The 23,368-nt window shown below is 40.5% G+C and overlaps 1 protein-coding gene across 1 annotated transcript; it reads left to right on the forward strand.

The window, feature by feature from the left end:
* Nucleotides 1-36: 36 nt before the first annotated feature.
* On the forward strand, nucleotides 37-16,412 carry sv2 (synaptic vesicle glycoprotein 2). The gene is made up of 13 exons (XM_033634542.2): nucleotides 37-268; nucleotides 3,960-4,058; nucleotides 5,027-5,188; nucleotides 5,980-6,142; nucleotides 6,523-6,644; nucleotides 7,951-8,114; nucleotides 8,206-8,286; nucleotides 8,487-8,585; nucleotides 11,421-11,509; nucleotides 12,058-12,185; nucleotides 13,532-13,627; nucleotides 13,746-13,905; nucleotides 15,354-16,412. The coding sequence occupies exons 1-13, from the start codon at nucleotides 175-177 to the stop codon at nucleotides 15,535-15,537; spliced, it is 1,641 nt and encodes a 546-aa protein (XP_033490433.1). The 5' UTR covers nucleotides 37-174; the 3' UTR covers nucleotides 15,538-16,412.
* The last annotated feature ends 6,956 nt before the right edge of the window (nucleotides 16,413-23,368 follow it).

Consider the following 23,368-nt stretch of genomic DNA (forward strand, 5'->3'; position numbering starts at 1 on the left):
CTTGTCAGGTTAGCTTCGCCGTTAGCCTGGCAGTCATGAGACCGATGCAGCGGCTCCAACAGTAACATGGATCTGGACAGCAGGTAGCAGGTTTGTGAAGCTAATCTAACCACAGTTCAGTGCCCAAAATAGAGACGTCTGATTTTTTTTTTTTTTTTTTTTTTGCTGGTGGGGATGACTCGTCACGTGCATACCGGAGACGCGGAGGCGCGAGAGCCTCTCCTCAGCAGTGCCTACCTGAAGCCAAACGAGCTGGACTCAGATGAAGGTAAAAGTCGCTGACACTCCATCACTTCATCACTAACTGCTGTTTGACTCAGGTTTAATTTAATAACCAGACACACAGACATATAACACACATTCAGTATATTATGCAATGACATTTTAGATATAGTGTTTTTTTTTAGTTTAAAGGGCACCAAAGCAGATTTATTTCTGTAATCATGCAACACAAGTTATCCCATATCTCAATTTAACTCCCAACAATACACAAAATATCCCTTTAAGAGTTAACTTAAGGAAGTGGTGGAACGAAAGTACATACTCAAGTGCTTTAATCAGTATTTTTGAGGTACTCTACTGAATGGGAATGCATGATATTGGATTTTTTTCCGCTGACATCCAATATGCTGATATGTAACAACTCATCTGACCAATAACCAATACTGATATCGATATATCCACATTTTTCCCTAACTAATTTTAATGATCATCAAGTCTCTTCTGTGGGTGAATTAACATCATATTATGCATGCATGCTCTTTTCATGATGGCCCACCAGCAGATGGAAACATTGGCTGATTCCGATATTTCATTTTAAAGCCTGTATGGGCCGATACCGACAATGAGAATCCCTAAAAATATCCCTCTAAGAGTCAGCCCCAGGAAGTGGTAGAAAGTGCCTAAGAACAATTTCGAGGTACTTGTACTTTACCCAATAGGAATGCATGATATTGGATTTTTGCCGATATCCAATATGGCAATATATAACAACTTATTTGACCGATAACCGATAGATAAATCTACTTTTTTCCCTACCTAATTTTAGTTATCAAGAAGTTTCTTATGTAGTGGAATGAACATCATATTATGCATGCATACTCTTATCGTGATGGCCCACCAGCAGATGGAGACATGAATTACAAGGCTTTTTAATGTATTTAATATTCATTCATTGTACAAATTAAGAAAAAGCATGTTGACCGATTGTTATAGTTACTGATATTGGACGATAATGATGATAATCCCTAAAAATATCCCTTTAAGAGTCAGCTCCAGGAAGTGCTAGAAAGTAAGCACATACTCAAGTGCTGTACCTAAGTACAACTTCGAGGTACTTGTACTCTACCCAACACGAATGCATGATATTGGAGTTTTTGCTGATGTCCAATATGCCAACTCATTTGACCAATAACTAACACCAATATCGATATATCCACTTTTTCCCCAACCTAGTTTTAGTGATCATAAAGTCTTCTCTGTTGTGGAATTAGCATCATGTTATGCATGCGTACTCTTATCGTGATGGCCCACCAACAGATGCTTTTAAATGTATGTGATATTCGTTCATTGTGCAATTTAGGAAAAAGCATGTTGGGTAACTCTGATAGTTCATTTTAAAGCCCATATTGGCCAATTCTGATGATGAGAATCCCTAAAAATATCCTTCCAAGAGTCAGCTCCAGGAAGTGGTAGAAAGGAGGTACATACTCAAGTGCTGTACCTAAGTACAATTTTGAGGTACTTGTACTCTACCCAATAAAGATGCATGATAGTGGATTTTCTGCCGATATGTAACATCTCATTTGACCAATATCTGATACCGATATCGATATATTAGCTTTTCTCCCTACCTAATTTAAGTGATCATCAAGTCTCTTCTGTAGGGGAATTAACATTATATTATACATACATACATACTCTTTTCATGATTGCCCACGTGCAGGTGGAGACATGGAAAATGATGCATTTAAATTTATGTAATATTCATTTATTTTGCAAATTAAGAAAAAGCAAGTTGGCCAATTCAGTTCATTTTAAAGTCGATATTGGCTGATACTGATGACGTGTCGATATTATTGTGCAGGCTTTAAAAGATCCCTCCAAGCGTCAGCTCCAGGAAGTGGTGGAAAGTAATTGCATACTTAAGTACTGTACCTAAGTACAATGTTGAGGTAATAATAATAATGATAATAATACAAGTGGCTGAAATGAGTTTCCTCCGTGGGGTGGCTGGGCTCAGCCTTAGAGATAGGGTAAAGAGCTCAGACATCCAGAGGGAGCACAGAGTAGAGCCACTGCTCCTTCGCATTGAAAGGGGTCAGTTGAGGTGGTTCGGGCATCTGATCAGAATCCTCCTGGACCCCTCCTGTTAGAGATGTTCAAGGCACGTCCCACTGGCAGGAGGCCCCGGGGCAGACCCAGAACACACTGGAGGGATTATATATTTCACCTGACCTGGGAACACCTTGGGGTCCCCCAGGAGGAGCTGGAAAGTGTTGCTGTGGAGAGGGATGTCTGGGGTGCTTTGCTTGGCCTGCTGCCCCCACGACCCAGCCCCGCATAAGTGGATGAAAACGGATGGATATTAATAATTAATTGGATTTATCATTATTATTATTATTATTATTGTTATTATTATACATTGGATTTATATAGCACTTTTCTTGATACTCAAAGACGCTTTACAGAGAACAAGAACAACAAAAGAAAACAAAAATGAAATAAGCCATAAGAATGGAAACAATGCAGAGAGAAAGGAGGACACAGTTTTTTAAAGGTTGTAGAAACTTGTACAAATATTGTACTTTTTACCCCACTGCATTTGTGATTACTTACTAGTTACTTTAAGTAGTGGGAAGTAATCAATTACATTTACTTAACTACTTTACTCAAGTACAATTTTGAGGCATATAATTGAGTTAGCAGTAAGACAGACAGACCAGCAAATGATGGAAAAATAAGCAGGTCATGTATCAGCTACACCGCATGAACTTTGAAAATTGTGTGGGAGTGAAAGACAGCCCATATAATATTCCAGTAAACTACAGTGGTGGAGGAGGCAGCACACTAAGATCTTAATGAAATATTCTGTAAAAGTCCTGCATTCAAAATATCATCCAAGGTACAAAGAAGTAGGACTATTAGTATCAAAGTAAAAGTACTCATTATGCAGAATAATAAATATTCTATTTTGGGTTATAGTTATTGATGCATTAATGTGTTTGTCACTTTAATGTTGCAGCTGCTACAGGTGGAGCTCATTTTAGTTGGTTTATATTTTTTTTATTAGTAGTCGGAATCTTCAAAGTAAAGCTGTCGAAAAATTGTCGTAGAGTAAAAAGTACAATATTTGCCTCCGAAACAGGAATAGGAGTACCCTATTAACTAGCATAAAATGGAAATACTCACGTAAGTGACATATTCCACCACTGTTAACTTAATACAACTCCAGTCAATACATGTTTGACAGCAGATTCCATGCTGTTTCCACTCAAAACTGATTTCTAACAGCTACCTCTGTTTTTAACATCACAATTCACAGTTGGAGAGTAAATGACACTTTCTGAGGTACACATTTTAGTCTCAATGATTTAGAATCTCCTGCAGGGGTCCTGGCCAAGTCCTGAATGTCCTCAGAACCCAAAAACTGCCCCTTTAGCTTTCAATAAAAACATAAAACAGTGCCAACATAGCTTACAATCCAGAGTGAATTGAATTAAACGATTAATCAATTATAGAAATAGTGGCTGATTGTATCATGCACATGTTGAAACCACTCCTATACTGGAATACCTCCTGACCTCAGATTTCCTGTTTGTCAGTTAATTCATAGTAAATTGGTGTTCTGAAAATCATCAACTGTCATTAAACTAACTTTGAGGATTAGGGTTTGAAGTTATTCATCTGAAATCATCCTTCATCTGACCTGTTCGTATGTGTTTTTGCTGCTGCTTCAGGTGAAGTAATTTTCGAAAGGAGTGTATCAAACACCACCAGTGACGCTGGTGATGCTCCACATAGAAGATTAACATATGAGGAAGCAGTGGAGAAAGCAGGTAATATAAAGTTTCATGGTGTTCTTGTTACTTTGGGCCATTTTGTGTTGCTCTTAAACATCAAAAGTACATTAAAATGGAGGCGCTCCGTAGCTCAACTACTGGAGCGGACGCCCTGTGTACAAAGCTGCAGGCTCAATTCCAAGCCACAGCCCTTTGCTGCATGTCGTCCCCCTTTCACTCTGGAACTGTCATGTCTAATAAAGGCAAACATGCTGAAATAATAATCCTAAAAAGTACAAGTATTATTGCTGTTTTGTCAGACACACGTTTAAGATGCATTTTAACCAAATTTAGGACAGATTTTTAGACAATTCACGTGTGACTTATTCAAGAATTACAGGTAAGCACTGCAATCAAGTAGTATATCTGTGGTCTTGTGCAGAGGTCATTTTTATGTAGGAATATGGTTATTAGAGTGAGTTAAGTCAATCTACAGTTTGCCAACAGGTAAGTGCAAGTATGACGTAAAATGACTTTTATAGTTTAAAGATTTGTATGTGGACTGTTACATATAAAGACTTCACTCATTTTCACAAAAGAAATTAAAAAATTTATAAATGAAATTAGATAAAATGTTTTGTGGCAGTTAAGACCTCACAAATTAAAATTTAAGACTTTTAAGGCTTTATTGTAATTTAATTTTAAGACTCTTTAAGGACCTGTTGACACCCTGAATACATTTTGACCTAACAGTGGTGAGGTAGAAAAAGAGTACATGACATAATATTAAAAACATAATCTGGATGCATTATTGTGAAAGGAATAAGCTCAGTTTCGAACACATTAGATTTCACAATATCTTTAAAGCTGATATGTAATACTGAGGTGTCCCTTGACTATAATGGGCAGCTAGACGACATTACTGTTGAATATATCCAAATTAGGCCTATAAAGACATCCGTTGATTCCTTAACGGATCACTTTTCCCTTTGTTTACTCACTGTCTGTTCTGCTGTCGCTCTCAGGTTTTGGTTTGTTCCACTGGCTGCTGCTGGTGGTGTGTGGTTGGGCCAATGCCAGCGACGCCGTGGAGATTCTCTGTGTGTCTTTTCTGCTGCCAACAGCACGCTGTGATCTGCTGCTGAGCTCTTCAGACATGGGCCTGCTCACTGCCAGCATCTTCCTCGGTGAATCACAGTCATTTAATAATAAATCTGTTATCCTGTCTGAGCTGTGGTGGACAGATAGAAAAATGAATCGGCAATTATTTTTGACAATTGGTGATCGTTCCAGTTATTTATTTTTTTTTTAGTAAAATGCCAAATGTCGTCTGGTTTCAGCTTCTCAGAGGAGAGATTTTGCTGCTTTTCTTTGTCATTTATAACGAATATTTACAGGTTTTTGGAGTGTTGGTTGGATGAAATAAGCAAATTAAAGGTGTCACTGTGGCCTCTGAGAAACTGAATGGCATTTTTCAAAAAATGTTAATGTTTTATAGACTTACCAAGAAAATAATCAATAATGAAACAATCATTTATTGCAGCCCTGAGCAGGTACAGTTCACCTGTGAATACTAGGGCTGCTACTAGCAATTATTTTTATTGCCATTAATCCATCTACTATTTTCTCAATGAATCAATTAGTTGTTTGGTCTATAAAATGTAAGACAATAGTAAAAGAAATGTTGACATGTGTTTCCCAGAGCCCACGATGACGTTTGGGGAATTGAAAAACAGTTACAAACAGAGCATGATGGTGCAGTGTAGAAAATCTGACACTGAATTTTAAAAATGTTGCCAACATTTGAATAAAAAACGAATGAGGCTGAACTCTTCAGTCTAGTTGCGAAAACAACACTAAAAGAAAACAAGAGTCTACAGCCATACCAGTGTCGGCAGTATCAGCAACGCTTCAAGCTAAATGCTAATGCTAAATGCTGTTGTCTTGTCTTACATTCTTCCTTATTCCTGTTTCTAAGGAATGATGGTGGGTGGTTACATGTGGGGATACTTGGCTGACCAGAGAGGGCGTCGCAGGGTCTTGATTGTGTCCCTGACAATTAACGGGTTGTTTGGAGGTCTGGCCAGCGTGGCGCCATGGTTCTGGCTTATCCTGCTGCTGCGGTTCATCAGCGGCATCGGGTGAGCATGTGATTTGTATATGTTTTACAGTTTTTTTATGTGGGTGCCAAGTTGTGTACCTGACAGCCACACAGTGCAGTGTGACCTCATTAAGCAGGGAAACAAACTTCATTCAAGTATGTTTCCCTGCTTAATGAGGTCACACTGCATTTAAAAGGTTGTGTTTTTTTCCTTACAACACCCACATGAAGCAAAACATAGGTGTAGGTGATGGAAAATATGAGTCAAGCAAACTGGAAGTTATGAAGTGGTAAATTGTGAAAGTGTGACCTTTACCTGCAGTGTCCTCATAAGACCAACCACAGTAACGATTTGCCTCCTAAATAAGTAAACAGTTGCAGACAGCTCAAGATTAAAAGCTGTTTTCTTCCCCTCTGCAGTGTTGGCGGGTCGATCCCAGTTATCTTCTCCTACTTCTCAGAGTTTATGCCCCGTCTGAGGAGAGGTGCAATGATCAGTGCTCTGGCCACCTTCTGGATGGCAGGAAACATCCTGGCTGCAGGTGGGAAGACACATAAATATAACAGTGTCAGTGTTGCAGGATAAAAACACAAGTGCTGCTACCACTGGTTACAGGACAAACCTCAGTCACATGCTAACATCTAGTGTGCTTTATCTTGCATTAATAGCTTGCTACATGTTACATTAATGACTCCACATCTGTCTGCATGCATTAGATTAACACATCTGTGGGTCTGTATCTCTGTACGTTGCATTTTCTTTTCTTAATACTTGGATCTTTGCACATCCTCTAAAATATGTTTCTTCACGTTCCTGCTTAGCTTTCATTTTTGAACAGTTATCTTATACATATTTCTACTGTATTTTCTTCTGTTCTATAGTTATGTTTACTGTCCATGCACCAAAACACCAAAGCAAATTCCTTGTATGTGAAAACCTACTTGCGGTAAACTTAAATCTGATTTGATTAATCAGTCGCCCTTTTAATGACGGACATTTTGATTTGTCCTACAGCAGCAAGAAAAGCACAGATGCTACAAATATCATCAATGATGGCTCTGCTCTGTTTAAGTGTGCCAAGATGAACTTGTGACTTGTCATGGAGAGCATCGGACGGTTAGACGTTAATGCTTTCCATTTTCTCACAGGAGGGTGTTGTTTCATTGGTCTTTCCCAAAAGCTGAAACATGCCACTGGAGTTTTCTGCCCATGTTTTGTTAAGATGCAGGCAGAGGAGGTGAAGAAGAGACGCAAGGTGAAATGAGTCAAGACAACGGGGGTTTAACAAAACGTGACATACTTGCCTTGGCGCTGACATTTTAAAGCAAATTCAGTTAAATAAAATGCGTGGCACAGCTGCGTCATGTATCAATTGTATTGTTATTATAGCCTACCGTTGTATTTTATGACCTCTGTCAGATGAGCACAACAGTCTTTGTAACAACTTATATATTTACTTTTGATTAAATTCACAACCTGGCAGCTGTGTCACCCATCTTTTATACGCCATGGGTGCCATAAAAGCCTTCCACAAAGGATAAGCCGGCTCATAGCTTCTCTGGCAAGCCTCCTCTCTCCTCAGGATGCATTTAGAGATTAAGACATCCTTGAAGATGGCTCGCTAACACTAACATCAATTTCTGGGCAAGAGGAGTACATTTATACAAAGTTTAACTAGTTTGTTCTCGCTTTAAAAAACCTGAATACATCCTTAAAAAACAAAGATTTAGACTTTGCAGTGAAAGCATGAACTTCTTGGCAGGCACTATCACAATAAAACAAAGAGTTCTGAGTCCTGACATGGAAAATGTCTAGCCTTGTGTACTGAGTGTCTATCTTGTCTGCAGGTCTTGCCTGGCTGGTGATTCCAAGAACCTGGGCACATTTTTCACTGGGATCACTGGAGTTTCAGAGCTGGAGACTGTTCGTGGTGCTGTGCTCTGTTCCCAGCCTCACGTCAGCCATTCTCTTCAAGCTGCTCATGCCTGAAAGCCCCAAGTTCCTCATGGAGGTATTTAAAGGTCACAATAGTGCCTGTGTTTGCAGCTTGCTTTTTGTTTTCTCCTGAGCCGTCTTTGAGACTTTTGTCCTGCCTTTCCCAGGCTGGCCGAGAGACAGAGGCGATCCACGTCTTCCAAGTGATGTTTAAGCTGAACACATGGAGGAAGGGAAAGGATTTACCGGTAAGAGACAGAGATTGAAATGACAAAGTACGAGCCAAAGAAACAGAGCAAAAGGTGAAATCGAAGGGAAGTTATGTTTCTAATGAAAGTTTGATTATTTGTTTGTGGTTTGTGCAAGTTCTCTTTGCCACTTCCTTCCCTCATTCTACAGTGTAATGATCTACTGTGAGTGTGACGACTAATTTCAAACTCTTCTGAAGGAATTTGGTTTGTGCACCAGCTCAAAGCAAAAAGGGGAAGTGGAGGAGACCAGAGGTCGTGGTTCACGTGGAGGGAGACTCGCCAGTATTTTGAAAAAGGTAATGTCACTAACAGAGAAGAACTCCACGTCCACAGAGATGATATTTAGAGGTTGTCTGAGACAGAGGACAGCTGCAGAAATTTGTCAGAGCACATTTTTTTAATTCAGCTGAATGCATTGAGGTGAGATGCCAGCTGTTTACATGGCTAATGAAAATTAATATTCCACTAGTATTCTCATTTGCATGCAGCTGAGCATACTCTGAATAATGTGCTCTGACATGTTTTTTATGTCAAAATACAGAAAAGTTAAACAGTCAGAGCTGCTTGCACCATTTTGCTTCTATGCATCATGATAGGATATTTTCAAAGTTTGCCACCGTCGGCAAACTTGTTGCGCAGTGCAAATACAGCCTCCTACAACCACCTTCTTGAAAAAGTCGACGATATTTGCACAAACCCAAAAATCTGTTTATATTTGAATGTTTATAATGTTTAAAAGTAGATGTGCTTCTGCTTCCGACCACAAATGTAGGCTTGTCTTTTGGGTATGCATCTCTACCTCAGCTTTAGGTGAGCTGGTTTGTGTAACAACAGAGCTGACTGTGACCAGACAAGAAGCGGTGTGTCGCAAACTGCGGTAAAAACCACAGCTGAGACACATCTTCCAAATGTGTGATACAGTACAGGCCAAAAGTTTGGACACACCTTCTCATTCAATGCGTTTTCTTTATTTTCATGACTATTTACATTGTAGATTCTCACTGAAGGCATCAAAACTATGAATGAACACATGTGGAGTTATGTACTTAACAAAAAAAGGTGAAATAATTGAAAACATGTTTTATATTCTAGTTTCTTCAAAATAGCCACCCTTTGCTCTGATTACTGCTTTGCACACTCTTGGCATTCTCTCGATGAGCTTCAAGAGGTAGTCACCTGAAATGGTTTCCACTTCACAGGTGTGCCTTATCAGGGTTAATTAGTGGAATTTCTTGCTTTATCAATGGGGTTGGGACCATCAGTTGTGTTGTGCAGAAGTCAGGTTAATACACAGCTGACAGCCCTATTGGACAACTGTTAAAATTCATATTATGGCAAGAACCAATCAGCTAACTAAAGAAAAACGAGTGGCCATCATTACTTTAAGAAATGAAGGTCAGTCAGTCCAGAAAATTGCAAAAACTTTAAATGTGTCCCCAAGTGGAGTCGCAAAAACCATCAAGCGCTACAACGAAACTGGCACACATGAGGACCGACCCAGGAAAGGAAGACCAAGAGTCACCTCTGCTTCTGAGGATAAGTTCATCCGAGTCACCAGCCTCAGAAATCGCAAGTTAACAGCAGCTCAGATCAGAGACCAGATGAATGCCACACAGAGTTCTAGCAGCAGACCCATCTCTAGAACAACTGTTAAGAGGAGACTGCGCGAATCAGGCCTTCATGGTCAAATAGCTGCTAGGAAACCACTGCTAAGGAGAGGCAACAAGCAGAAGAGATTTGTTTGGACCAAGAAACACAAGGAATGGACATTAGACCAGTGGAAATCTGTGCTTTGGTCTGATGAGTCCAAATTTGAGATCTTTGGTTCCAACCGCCGTGTCTTTGTGAGACGCAGAAAAGGTGAACGGATGGATTCCACATGCCTGGTCCCCACTGTGAAGCATGGAGGAGGAGGTGTGATGGTGTGGGGGTGTTTTGCTGGTGACACTGTTGGGGATTTATTCAAAATTGAAGGCACACTGAACCAGCATGGCTACCACAGCATCCTGCAGCAACATGCCATCCCATCCGGTTTGCGTTTAGTTGGACGATCATTTATTTATCAACAGGACAATGACCCCAAACACACCTCCAGGCTGTGTAAGGGCTATTTGACCAAGAAGGAGAGTGATGGAGTGCTGCGGCAGATGACCTGGCCTCCACAGTCACCGGACCTGAACCCTGTCGAGATGGTTTGGGGTGAGCTGGACCGCAGAGTGAAGGCAAAGGGGCCAACAAGTGCTAAACACCTCTGGGAACTCCTTCAAGACTGTTGGAAAACCATTTCAGGTGACTACCTCTTGAAGCTCATGGAGAGAATGCCAAGAGTGTGCAAAGCAGTAATCAGAGCAAAGGGTGGCTATTTTGAAGAAACTAGAATATAAAACATGTTTTCAGTTATTTCACCTTTTTTTGTTAAGTACATAACTCCACATGTGTTCATTCATAGTTTTGATGCCTTCAGTGAGAATCTACAATGTAAATAGTCATGAAAATAAAGAAAACGCATTGAATGAGAAGGTGTGTCCAAACTTTTGGCCTGTACTGTACATGTCCAAAGAATGCTGCTAAAACCTCAATAATACCAGCATATCTCAGAGGTCTAGGAAAAAGGCCTAATTCAGAATATTTTAACTGAGTATGCTGTTTACAGTAGCTGTGTCAAATAAGGAATCTTGTCATATTTGGAATAGTGGACTACTGTTGTGTGTTTGTGTAGGACTTTAAGTAGGGCAGCTAGATTAACCAGATGTGGGTCCTCAGGGTGAAACTTGCTGTAATACTGCCTGACCACATTTGTAGGGCTTCACCTCACTATCAACAGCACTGTCAATTAATCTTCTCATTATTTACTTTAATAATTCATAGTTTTTTTCTGCAAAATGTCAGTAAATAATAAAATATGTCCTGTATTCTTCCAACAAAATATTCAGAGAACTGAAAGTAGCAAATCGTCAAATTTGAGAGGCAGGACTTTAGAGGACCCTGTGGGCAGTTGTCCATTTTGCCTGTTCAGTAATCCACCCTTTCAAACACACAGTTGTTACTCATACTGCTATATTATTATGTTATTCCTTGATTACTGATATTTGTCATTGTCATTTAATTAATTTCTCTGGTCTGACTTACAGGCCTTGGTGCCCATTAAACAGATGTTTCGTGGATCGCTCAAATGCAGGAGCATTTCTCTGCTCATCATCTTCTACTGCATCTCCTTCGGGTAAGAAATCCCTTCTGTATGTCTAAATACAGACTCAGGAGTGTCAAAGGTGAAACTGGAGCTCTCCTTTACGCTTCTGTTGTTGCAATGGTGTAAAAGCTCAGGGCTTGGATTCATCTCGTGTGCTTTATCACCACTGATGTGATAAATGTACAGCAGGCAAAATTTTCAGTATACAAAATCTAAGACGACATCAAGTCTCATATACTGATATCAATATATTGCCCAGCCCAACTCTGATGTCATAGATACTTCCTGTTCACCCAGTCCAGCCCCCTCTCTTGCCTGGCTATCACTTCCCGAGCTCTGCAGCTTTAAACGGCAGAGAGAGATAACAGCTGCAAATATATATCTCCAACAAACAGAAATCATGTCTGAAAAAACTGTTAGAAAACGACTTCAACTTCACCAACGTGTCTGTGATGCTTTATATTGACCTGCAGTCTCAGTGAAGTTTTACATTTAAAAACTTAACAACTGAAGCTGAACTGTAACTTAATTTAAATACTTAAATCTCTTTAAATATATGCATGTTTGTGTGTGTGTAGGTACTACGGTCTGTGGATGTGGTTCCCGGAGCTCTTTAAGAGAATTGAGGACGGTGGTTCTCCCTGTGCCAACGGGTCCGTGACGTCTCCTCTCCACGACCAAAGCTGCTACCCAGTGAAGACGGCAGGTGTGTTTCTAGGAACACAAAGATTTTACTGCAGTCAGCAAACACACAGAGCTGAACATGAAGCACAAATTTATAACAGTCAAAGATAAATATGTTTGAGAAAGAGATTAGAATAAAGGATCATTAATACATACGTATTTCCTCTGTACAATAAAACTAAACACATTTAAAGTATAATGAGACTGAAACAAACTATAATGTCACCACCAGAGTAAAAGATGGCTACACAGAGGAGACAAAAATGAACCAAGACAAAAGGTGCTCAGGGTATTTTTAAACTGGTGGATGCAGGTCACTTCATTTTTTTGTCTCTGTAAATGTTGTTATTCTTTTGTAAGACCAAATACTTTGGTACTTTGCATCTGGAGACAGAAAGCACCAGATCAGACTCAACCCCAAAGATGTGGTCCTTGAACTTTTCAGTTTATTGTTTCCTCTCTGAATTTGAGACTCTAAACTGCCTCTAGATTTGAATGTGTTGTGTCTGTAAAACTTCAATTAGTAGCCCGGGCTATTATTAGTTAAATCACTGAAATCAACAGGCCTATATTTGGGACAGGCTTTTAATTTGTTTCACACAAAACTGTTGCTCAGCAAAGATGGAAAATACAACACCCGTCATACCGACACAACACCACTTTATCCTGTTAAAACAATAGTCACAACTTGGATTCATTTTTATAAAAAACCCTTTTGATTCTCTTGATCTGAGGACTCTAGGAGGTCGAAAAGAATATGACTAACTTAGAGGGTAATAGACAAATGGACACATAATTTGACTTAATGACCGCTTCAGAGGTAACGTAAATCGCATGTGTCATATCCGAGTCCTCCTTTTCATCCGTGTTAAAAAATCCAAAATAAATCCAGACATTTGATTTGAACGCCAATGAAGACACAACAATCTTTCATCATTTAACAGCACAGAATCTGGTGTTGGTACAGTATACAATCCGTTGCTTAAAACCAAAGCAATATGACCAATAACTCTTGATTTCTTTCTCCGGTGCCTCCGTCCTTGTTTTGATGAACTTCCTGCTAAATGCCGCTGACTGAGACCTCTGATGACCTCACCAGGAAAAAAGCATCAGCGCCATCTAGTGGACTGAAAAAGCTTGATTTATTATTCTAGTACCAATAGTTGTGTTAAAATGCGTATTTGCAGAAATTAATGATGTATATAATACAAGACTGATACTTGGTGTCCATGTATCGATATAATATTGCCACGCAAAATGTCGCCATACTACGCTGTATCAATTTTTCCCCCACAAGATGAGCTGGTAATAAAAAAACAACAACTTATGGATGTTTCTTCATTACCTTCCTGTTTCTGTCCCTCACAGTGTACATGGAGGGCTTCATCATTGCCGCAGCAAACCTACCAGGAAACATCTTCACCATTCTTATGATGGACAGCGCTGGAGGAAAAGCTCTGCTGTGTGAGTCTGTTTAAGCTGAGGTCTTTTTTCATGCAGCCAAGAGGAGTCTGTCCACATCACCAGCCAGTGCTCGTCTTTGAGTCCTTGAATGAAAATCTCTTCTTTGTTGCGCCTCCAGCCTTCAGCCTGGTGGTGTCCAGTCTCAGCGTCTTCCTCATTTATGTGGTCCAAACCAAAGTCCAGAGTCTGATCCTGTCTTGCGTCTTCAGCGGCGTGTCAGTGATTGCCTGGAACGCCTTGGACGTGATTGGAACAGAGCTCTACCCGACGCAGCTACGGTCAGTTTGTTTTTTCTTAAAGCTCAATGTATGTTTAGCTAGAATCCATAAAAGTGGCTCAAACATGGCCGTTTAAATTTCTCTGTCAATTTTGGATCCTTAATTACTTAGATAGGTTTGTTTGTAACTAACTGCACTCCCTGAAGAAATGTTATCATATTTTTGGAGAAATGAAAGAGTGATTCCAGAGAGAAGCAGGCAGAGGGGTCTACAGTCTGTGTTTGAAGGATATATCCAGGATGTCAAACTGACTCAGCAGCAACAACAGGTTAAAAAGACAAAGATAGTTAGAAGCTAAAGCCGAACTATAGGCTACAGATCACAGTGTAAAAGTGAACCACCACATCACTGCTGATCGCCACACAAGACAATGAATATAAAGGGAAACTTTGCTGATATTGAACCAGCTGTGTGGCATCACAGTGTGTGCAGATGAACGGTGTTTGGCTTCACCCCTGTGCCACTGCTAGCACCTGGACCTCTGCCACCTTCTCTGGGGAAAGGCAAACGCCCTTCTTCTGCGCACACTGTGATGACACACAGCTGGTTGAATATCAGCAAAGTTTCCCCGCTTCCCTTCACTGGTTCCTGTACAGCAGGGTCGGTCTTTGTTTCACTGTTATAATCATTAAAAAGCAAAAGCAGCATGTGTATACATTCAGTAAGCTATATCTTCAGTAGCTAGCTAGCTAACCCTACACTTTTCAGGGTTTGATTTGGTTTTGGAACAGGGAAGAAACATATATCTTTTTCCAGCCTCTCCAGGTAACGAGTATCATTAATACACGACGTGCCCCAGGCACAACATTTAGCTCCAAATCCACAAAACCAGCCTGAAAATGAAGGAAATCTGAAACGACTGCATTAGAGTCAATGGAGCACGGGTGTGTTGTTGTCGGACCCTGGTCTGAGCCGTCTGATTGGCCAGTCTGCGTCCAGGGGTGGGACTTTTTCCAAATTTGAGCTTGTTTCCCTGTGACACACTTTCACCTCTACAGACCTCCAAAAAATGCTTCAACTGGGTGAACTAACAACTCATGTTTAGAGCAGGACAGAACTCATGATAAGAAGTCACAAGGCTTAAAAATTGGGAACCACTGTTACAGACTGAGTTTGACCACATTCAGTTAAATGTTCCCATGTTTTTGTTCCTTTCTACTGAATCATATTACTGACATTTTTATGTTTAATCCAATGATGTAATATGTTTGCTTCCTGTTCTTTACTTTTTTTGTTTTTTTCAGCCTTATATGAATATACAGTACTTTGTTTTTTCCATTTAAAAGAAACTATTTGATGTGTTTTGTCAGCATTAACAAAGGACAGAAAAAATTGCAGCTAAACCATCAGAGTAAGTCAGCAGGAGTCTTCACAGTTTTGGGGAAAGTGTGACACACCCACAGCTGCTCACACATCCTGGTGTTTCTTACCCTCTCTGTTTCCATCAGGTCCTCTGCTCTCGGTTTCTTCACCGGCGTGGGCCGAGTGGCAGCCATCACGGGTAACATCACCTTTGGAAAGCTGGTGGACACAAACTGCGCCGTGCCAGTGCTGCTGGTGTCGGCTCTCCTGCTGACCGGAGGACTCGTGGCTCTCCTGCTCCCACAGACCAGGCAGACTGAGCTCACCTGACGGCTCAGACTCTACATCACATTATTTTATATGAATAAATTATTAGCAAACGTCGTCTTAATGTCCTCGTGGAAGCAGACTGGAGGATGGAATGCCTTTGTTCTCTGATTGTTTATCTCCTGTTTCTGCTCCCAGAGGATGGTTCTGTGCCTTCTGTCATCGCTCTGTGCCTTTTTATGTTGCCTCGTTTAAAATGCCAAAAATAATAGAAACTGTCAAAAGACGGTGGGGACAGTATTCAGGGGAGTGAGTCAGGAGAAAAAGAAATGCAGGTTTACAACAGTGTCTATATTGTGAGCTCGTGAGGATCAAAATTCTTACCAGATGTGAGTCAGTGTGAAGGATGCCTTTAGAAAGTGTGTCAGTCTCTAAACTTATCTCCTAACTTATCTTATATGTTGAACATGATTATGGAAGTATGAGTGATTGCTTAAGGAGGTTACTATGGGCATTATTTAATGAACAATAATGTCTTGATGGATGTTTCAAGCTTCTACATCGTTACTACTCCAGAGTTTTACCATGAGTGAAAGATACGTCTGAAGGAAAACACACACTCCACATTTCATTTTACATGTATGCATACAGTACACCTTTAGAGGAACTCAGGATCTTTTTAGCTGCTAACGTTAATCATTCTTTGCCCAATCTGTGACTTTATTTGCACAAACTGGACCAAACCAGTTCAACATTCCTGTGAAAACCAAAGACTAAACATAACTTCAGATCACAATCAAACAGATTAACAAACCTTTATATCAGCCTGAGTCGCTGCATTGTTTATGGGCTCATATTCCCAGCAGGGAATCAGTAAAGCTGTCTGTACTTTGTGACTGCTGAAGCTTTTTCTTTTTTAATAAACAATTTTCAACTTTTGTTGATCTCTGCTGTGTCTGTTTTGGTGTAATATCACCCACTCTCATAGAGCTTGGGTTTTCCTGTCTCACTTCCTGGTTTTCAAAAAGGTGGGAATGCTGCTCAAGTACTGGTGCTCTTTCTACTTTTTGATAAATTTATTTAAAAATATTGCTGTCGGATCTGTCTAAGCCATAACATGTTAAATCTGTAGCCCGTCTAAATCCAAACGAAGTAGGAATTATAGTTAAAAAATGAGTATTTTGATTAATATTAAGAGAACTTAATGGCCACTCACTATGACTGCTGTGAAATTCATAAATATATAACTTTCCGTCAACTCCTTCAGACATTAGCTTCATCAGATCTCATCTCAGACATCCATCATGTACGCTGTTCAACAAAAAAATAATTAAATCATTGGGAGGTCGGCCTATTACTAGGATTAATTATCAAGACATATCTTTTTAAATATGTTTTTTTCCCAGCCTAATTGTAAAGTAAAAATCAAAAACCACAAAAAAAGGTTTTGTTACAGTTTTCAAGAATCAGTGTTTCAGTGTCAATTTTCTATTATATTAAACTGGGAATATTTGGATCTTGGACACTGTTGTACAAAACAAAGCATCTGAAACTGATATAAACTGATATTTTCCCACATTTTATGAACCAACAATGAATTACTTAATCAAGAAAATATTAATTAGCAAATAATTAAGTAATGAAAATGACTGTTAATTGGAGCCTTAGAATGAATTTAAAAGATTTTTCCACCATAGATTTTTCTGCCATAATTTGCATTGGGTAAATCTATAAATTAATGGTTTATTTATTTCCCTATATATTCTTTCTTTTATATGTGCTTCATGATGATTTTAAATCATCAATACAAAAAGCACAAAAACAAAAGTATGAAAAATACTTCACTACAAGTAAAAGTCTTGAGGCCCATTGTGTAGGATTTAGGGGATATAATAAAAGAAAATTAATATATATATATATATATATATATATATACAGTACAGGCCAAAAGTTTGGACACACCTTCTCATTCAATGCGTTTTCTTTATTTTCATGACTATTTACATTGTAGATTCTCACTGAAGGCATCAAAACTATGAATGAACACATGTGGAGTTACGTACTTAACAAAAAAAGGTGAAATAACTGAAAACATGTTTTATATTCTAGTTTCTTCAAAATAGCCACCCTTTGCTCTGATTACTGCTTTGCACACTCTTGGCATTCTCTCCATGAGCTTCAAGAGGTAGTCACCTGAAATGGTTTTCCAACAGTCTTGAAGGAGTTCCCAGAGGTGTTTAGCACTTGTTGGCCCCTTTGCCTTCACTCTGCGGTCCAGTTCACCCCAAACCATCTCGATTGGGTTCAGGTCCGGTGACTGTGGAGGCCAGGTCATCTGCCGCAGCACTCCATCACTCTCCTTCTTGGTCAAATAGCCCTTACACAGCCTGGAGGTGTGTTTGGGGTCATTGTCCTGTTGAAAAATAAATGATCGTCCAACTAAACGCAAACCCGGATGGGATGGCATGTCACTGCAGGATGCTGTGGTAGCCATGCTGGTTCAGTGTGCCTTCAATTTTGAATAAATCCCCAACAGTGTCACCAACAAAACACCCCCACACCATCACACCTCCTCCTCCATGCTTCACAGTGGGAACCAGGCATGTGGAATCCATCCGTTCACTTTTTCTGCGTCTCACAAAGACACGGCGGTTGGAACCAAAGATCTCAAATTTGGACTCATCAGACCAAAGCACAGATTTCCACTGGTCTAATGTCCATTCCTTGTGTTTCTTGGCCCAAACAAATCTCTTCTGCTTGTTGCCTCTCCTTAGCAGTGGTTTCCTAGCAGCTATTTGACCATGAAGGCCTGATTGGCGCAGTCTCCTCTTAACAGTTGTTCTAGAGATGGGTCTGCTGCTAGAACTCTGTGTGGCATTCATCTGGTCTCTGATCTGAGCTGCTGTTAACTTGCCATTTCTGAGGCTGGTGACTCGGATGAACTTATCCTCAGAAGCAGAGGTGACTCTTGGTCTTCCTTTCCTGGGTCGGTCCTCATGTGTGCCAGTTTCGTTGTAGCGCTTGATGGTTTTTGCGACTCCACTTGGGGACACATTTAAAGTTTTTGCAATTTTCCGGACTGACTGACCTTCATTTCTTAAAGTAATGATGGCCACTGGTTTTTCTTTAGTTAGCTGATTGGTTCTTGCCATAATATGAATTTTAACAGTTGTCCAATAGGGCTGTCGGCTGTGTATTAACCTGACTTCTGCACAACACAACTGATGGTCCCGACCCCATTGATAAAGCAAGAAATTCCACTAATTAACCCTGATAAGGCACACCTGTGAAGTGGAAACCATTTCAGGTGACTACCTCTTGAAGCTCATGGAGAGAATGCCAAGAGTGTGCAAAGCAGTAATCAGAGCAAAGGGTGGCTATTTTGAAGAAACTAGAATATAAAACATGTTTTCAGTTATTTCACCTTTTTTTGTTAAGTACATAACTCCACATGTGTTCATTCATAGTTTTGATGCCTTCAGTGAGAATCTACAATGTAAATAGTCATGAAAATAAAGAAAATGCATTGAATGAGAAGGTGTGTCCAAACTTTTGGCCTGTACTGTATATATATAATAAGTATATTTTCTTTAGTGTAAAATAATCACCCTAAAAATAAATATCCTTGTGTTTTTGTTACCTTAGAATGAGCCATTCCCGTTTTCACATCAACCACCATAGTTAGCATCCCCCTGCGACGAACAACATTGAAAAAACCACAGCTTTTATACCTGAAACTGCTTTATTCACTTTGTATATAAGTTTAAACCACGGAGTCGCTTTGTTTTCGAGAGGAGACCTTTGCGGATAATTCGGCTCTAATTAAAATCCTCCTGAACGTCTGAATCTTAAATTATCAGAGAAATAAAAAGGTGAGCATATATTAGCATGTGCTAAGCTAGCGACGTGCCGAACATCGTCGGAGAAACAGATTTATAAAGTGAAACTGATTTATTCGGTGTTTTTACCGGTTTAAATCACAGGGGCTGTAGGTTTCGGAGAAGGGTGTGTATGGGAAAAGATAGGAAGAAGGATAGCGCGCGGACGGTCAAAACAAACAAAACAGTGATATATGGTTAAAAACTCTCAGAGTAATAGTCGGAGAAATCTGACAGGTGATCCTTTGAGAAGGGCACCTCCAGATCATTCGAGGCGAAGTGAGAAAATGGGGAAAAACGGAAAGAAGAAGCAACTTTTCATGGACTCGGTGGGTCGGCACGGCTGTGTTGTGAATGGACCAGAGATAGGAGCTGGTAGGGATGAGTCTGATGAGGTAGATGATTCTTTCAGTGATAGTAGTAGCTTTATGAAGGTAGGTGCTGGGCCGAAGCAGAGAAGGGAGCGGGATTATCTTGGAGGTAGCGGTACCGATAGGGCGAAGAGAACTAAAGTGTCTGAGGAGAGGGAGCGAGAGGAGTTGGGGTATAAAATCATATTGAGATTTGGTGAGGAGAAGGGAATTTCTTCTATGAATCCAGTGAAACTCTCTGGACTTTTGAACAGTAAGGTAGGTGATATTCGTATGGCTAAAGTCCTGAAAGACGGTAACTTGTTGATTGTTTGCAAGGATGAAAAGCAGCGAGAGCGGGCTGGTAAGAGGCCGTTTACACGTACACGGTGATTTTGATAAACGGAGACATCTTCCTTCGTTTGTGCCCTTCGTTTACACGCAAACGGAGATTTCTCCTCTGAAAACGAGTCTTTCTAAAAACTCCGGCCAGAGTGGAGATTTTGGAAAACTCCGGTTGCGCGTTTGCATGTAAACTGAGATAAACGCAGATAAACGGAGTTATAGGCAGCCCACGTCACAGTATGCGCCGGAACTTGCGCCTGTGTAAAAAGTGCGACGTATGTTGCTATGGTGACAATGGATACATGGAAGGCTTGAGCTTCTCGTTACACTGCCACCTACAGGTTCGGCATGCTCTTGTGTATATATACACGGGTAAGTGTAAACGAAGATCTTTTTGAAAACGGAGATGGTGAAATGTCCGTTTATGAAAATAGCCGGCGACGTGTAAACGGCCTCGGAGTGTCAATGGAGGAAATTAGGAGGCCGTTTATACGTTGCCGGCTATTTTCATAAACGGACATTTCACCGTCTCCGTTTTCAAAAAGATCTTCGTTTACACTTACCCGTGTATATATACACAAGAGCATGTCAAACCTATAGGTGGCAGTGTAACGAGAAGCTCAAGCCTTCCATGTATCCATTGTCACCATAGCAACATAGGTCGCACTTTTTACACAGGCGCAAGTTCCGGCGCATACTGTGACGTGGGCTGCCTATAACTCCGTTTATCTCCGTTTATCTCAGTTTACATGCAAACGCGCAACCGGAGTTTTCCAAAATCTCCACTCTGGCCGGAGTTTTTAGAAAGACTCGTTTTCAGAGGAGAAATCTCCGTTTGCGTGTAAACGAAGGGCACAAACGAAGGAAGATGTCTCCGTTTATCAAAATCACCGTGTACGTGTAAACGGCCTCTAAAGCCTGTCTAAAAGGGGGAGTTTTGAAAAGTGCCCTGCGGCTGCAGGTAACTCGTGGAGGAATGAGAGATGACAGTGAGTCTGTGTTGCTTGAATTTGAAGAGGAGGTACTCCCAAAGAAAATCACTCTGGGTTTTTTGAGTTATAGTGTAAGAGAGTATGTGCCAAAACCAATGAGATGCTACAACTGTCAGAGATTTGGACATACAGCCAAAAATTGCAAGGGAAAGAGAAGATGTGCCAGGTGTGGAGAGGATCATGAGTATGGGCAATGTAGACATGAGCAGCCAAAATGCTGTAGCTGTGGTGGCAATCACAGTGTGGCGTATGGGGGGTGTGAAGTAATGAAAAGGGAAGTGATGATTCAACAGATAAGAACCCAGAATAAGACCACCTATGCAGAAGCTGTGAAAATGGTGACACAGAGAGAGGGGCAAGATGGAAGGATGGAGAGAAGCAGAGCAAGAGTACAATCAGCAGAAGTGAGAGAGCCAGATCAGGCAAGCAAGGGGAAGATGATGGTTGAGGTAAAGAAACTAGTCACTTTCATCGCAGGTATAGTCAATGTCACAATGGAGGTCAAGTCAAAAACAGAATCCAAAGGATTGTAAAGGCAGCAAACTTCTATCTAGATGCCGGTGGGCTGACTTGGGAGGAGGTGAATAAGAGTCTCGGTAGTCAAGAAAGTCAGGAGCAGGCATGGGCTGGGGTCTAGTGCTGTTAATGGTTTTTGTACTGCAATGGAATGCAAGAAGTCTATTGGCTAATGGACAGGAATTTAAAAAGTATGTAGATGAGTTGCCCAGTAAACCAGATGTTATCTGTGTACAGGAAACATGGCTAAAACCAAATCTGGATTTCAGGATAGTTGGTTATGTTTCCGTCAGGTGTGATGGGGGGGTGGAGTAGGGGGAGGCTGTGCAACATTTATCAGAGAAAATGTTTCTTTTAGAGAGGTAAGTATAGGAAATGAGCTAGAATATGTCACTGTTGAGATATGGACTAGTGAAGGGGAGCTGGTAGTCATTAATTATTATAATCCTTGTAAGAAACTAGAGGTAGATAAGTTAATGCAAATTGAGGGGATGGATGGAAATAGGATAATGTTGTGTGGAGACTTCAATGCTCACAGTACTTTATGGGGAGGAGCAAGAACAGATGCTAATGGGGTGGTAATTGAAGAATTGCTGGAAGAAAAGGGCATGGTTTGTGTCAATGATGGTAGAGGGACCAGGATAGATGTGCGTACAGGGAACATTTCGGCACTAGATTTAACCCTGGTTTCTAGGAATTTAGCAGGAAGATGTGAGTGGGAAGTGGTAGATGACACAACAGTAGGGAGTGATCATTTTCCAGTGTTGTGTAGTGTATTACTCCAAAGGAATGAAAGGCAAGGGAAATTTTGGGGGAATTGGATATTTAATAGTGCAAAATGGGAGCAGTTTGAATATATGTGTGAGAGAGAAGTATCTAAAATAGATTTAAATGAGGAGGTGGAGGAGACTGATAGAAAGTTTAGAGCAATATTGATAAAAGTAGCTAATCAGACAATTTCTAGAAGTAAAGGAACAATGAAGAGAAAGGCTGTGCCCTGGTGGACAGATGAGTGTAGTATGGTAGTGAAAGAAAGGAATAAAGCTTTAAAGGTTTTAAAGAGAACACATAATTTCCAGAACTTAATTAAATATAAGCAAGCTCAAGCAGTTGTTAGGAGAACTGTACGTAAAGCGAAAAGGCAAAGTTGGCAGATTTTTTGTAATAAAATTGGTAGGTCAACTCCTGTTGGGGATGTTTGGGGCATGATTGGAAGCATGAGAGGTGTCAGGAGAGAATGGCAGTATCCAGTTTTGAAGCTGGAGGAGGAAATGGCAGAGTCTGAGGAAGAGAAGGCTGAAATGTTAGCTAGGGCCTTCATTAAGATCCATAGCTCTGACAATTTGTCTGAGGAGGGTATGAGAGGAAGAGCAAGAACAAGTGCAGCACATCCTGGGATCTTGGAAAGAAGGGAGGATACAGACAGTGTAATAGATGCTCCATTTACTTTGGCTGAAATGAGGAGAGCACTAGCTAGATCTGGGCTAACATCTCCTGGTGGGGACGAGATTTGCTATATAATGCTAAAGCACTTAGGGGTCTTAGCATCCATGAAGCTGCTAGGTGTATATAATAAAGTGTGGGAAGTGGGGAAATTACCAAGTAGCTGGAAAGAGTCAGTGATTATTCCTATCAGGAAGCCAGGAAAGGATCCGTCAAGTCCAATGAATTATAGACCTATAGCCCTAACATCACATATGGGGAAGATAATGGAGAGAATGGTCACAGATAGACTGACATTTTATATGGAAAGCAGAGGACTTCTGTCTCCTTCTCAGAGTGGGTTTAGGAGGGGTAGAGGGACCATGGACCC

The sequence above is a fragment of the Epinephelus lanceolatus genome, chromosome 5 (genome assembly GCF_041903045.1).
Source record: "Epinephelus lanceolatus isolate andai-2023 chromosome 5, ASM4190304v1, whole genome shotgun sequence".
NCBI classification, from domain to species: domain Eukaryota; kingdom Metazoa; phylum Chordata; class Actinopteri; order Perciformes; family Serranidae; genus Epinephelus; species Epinephelus lanceolatus.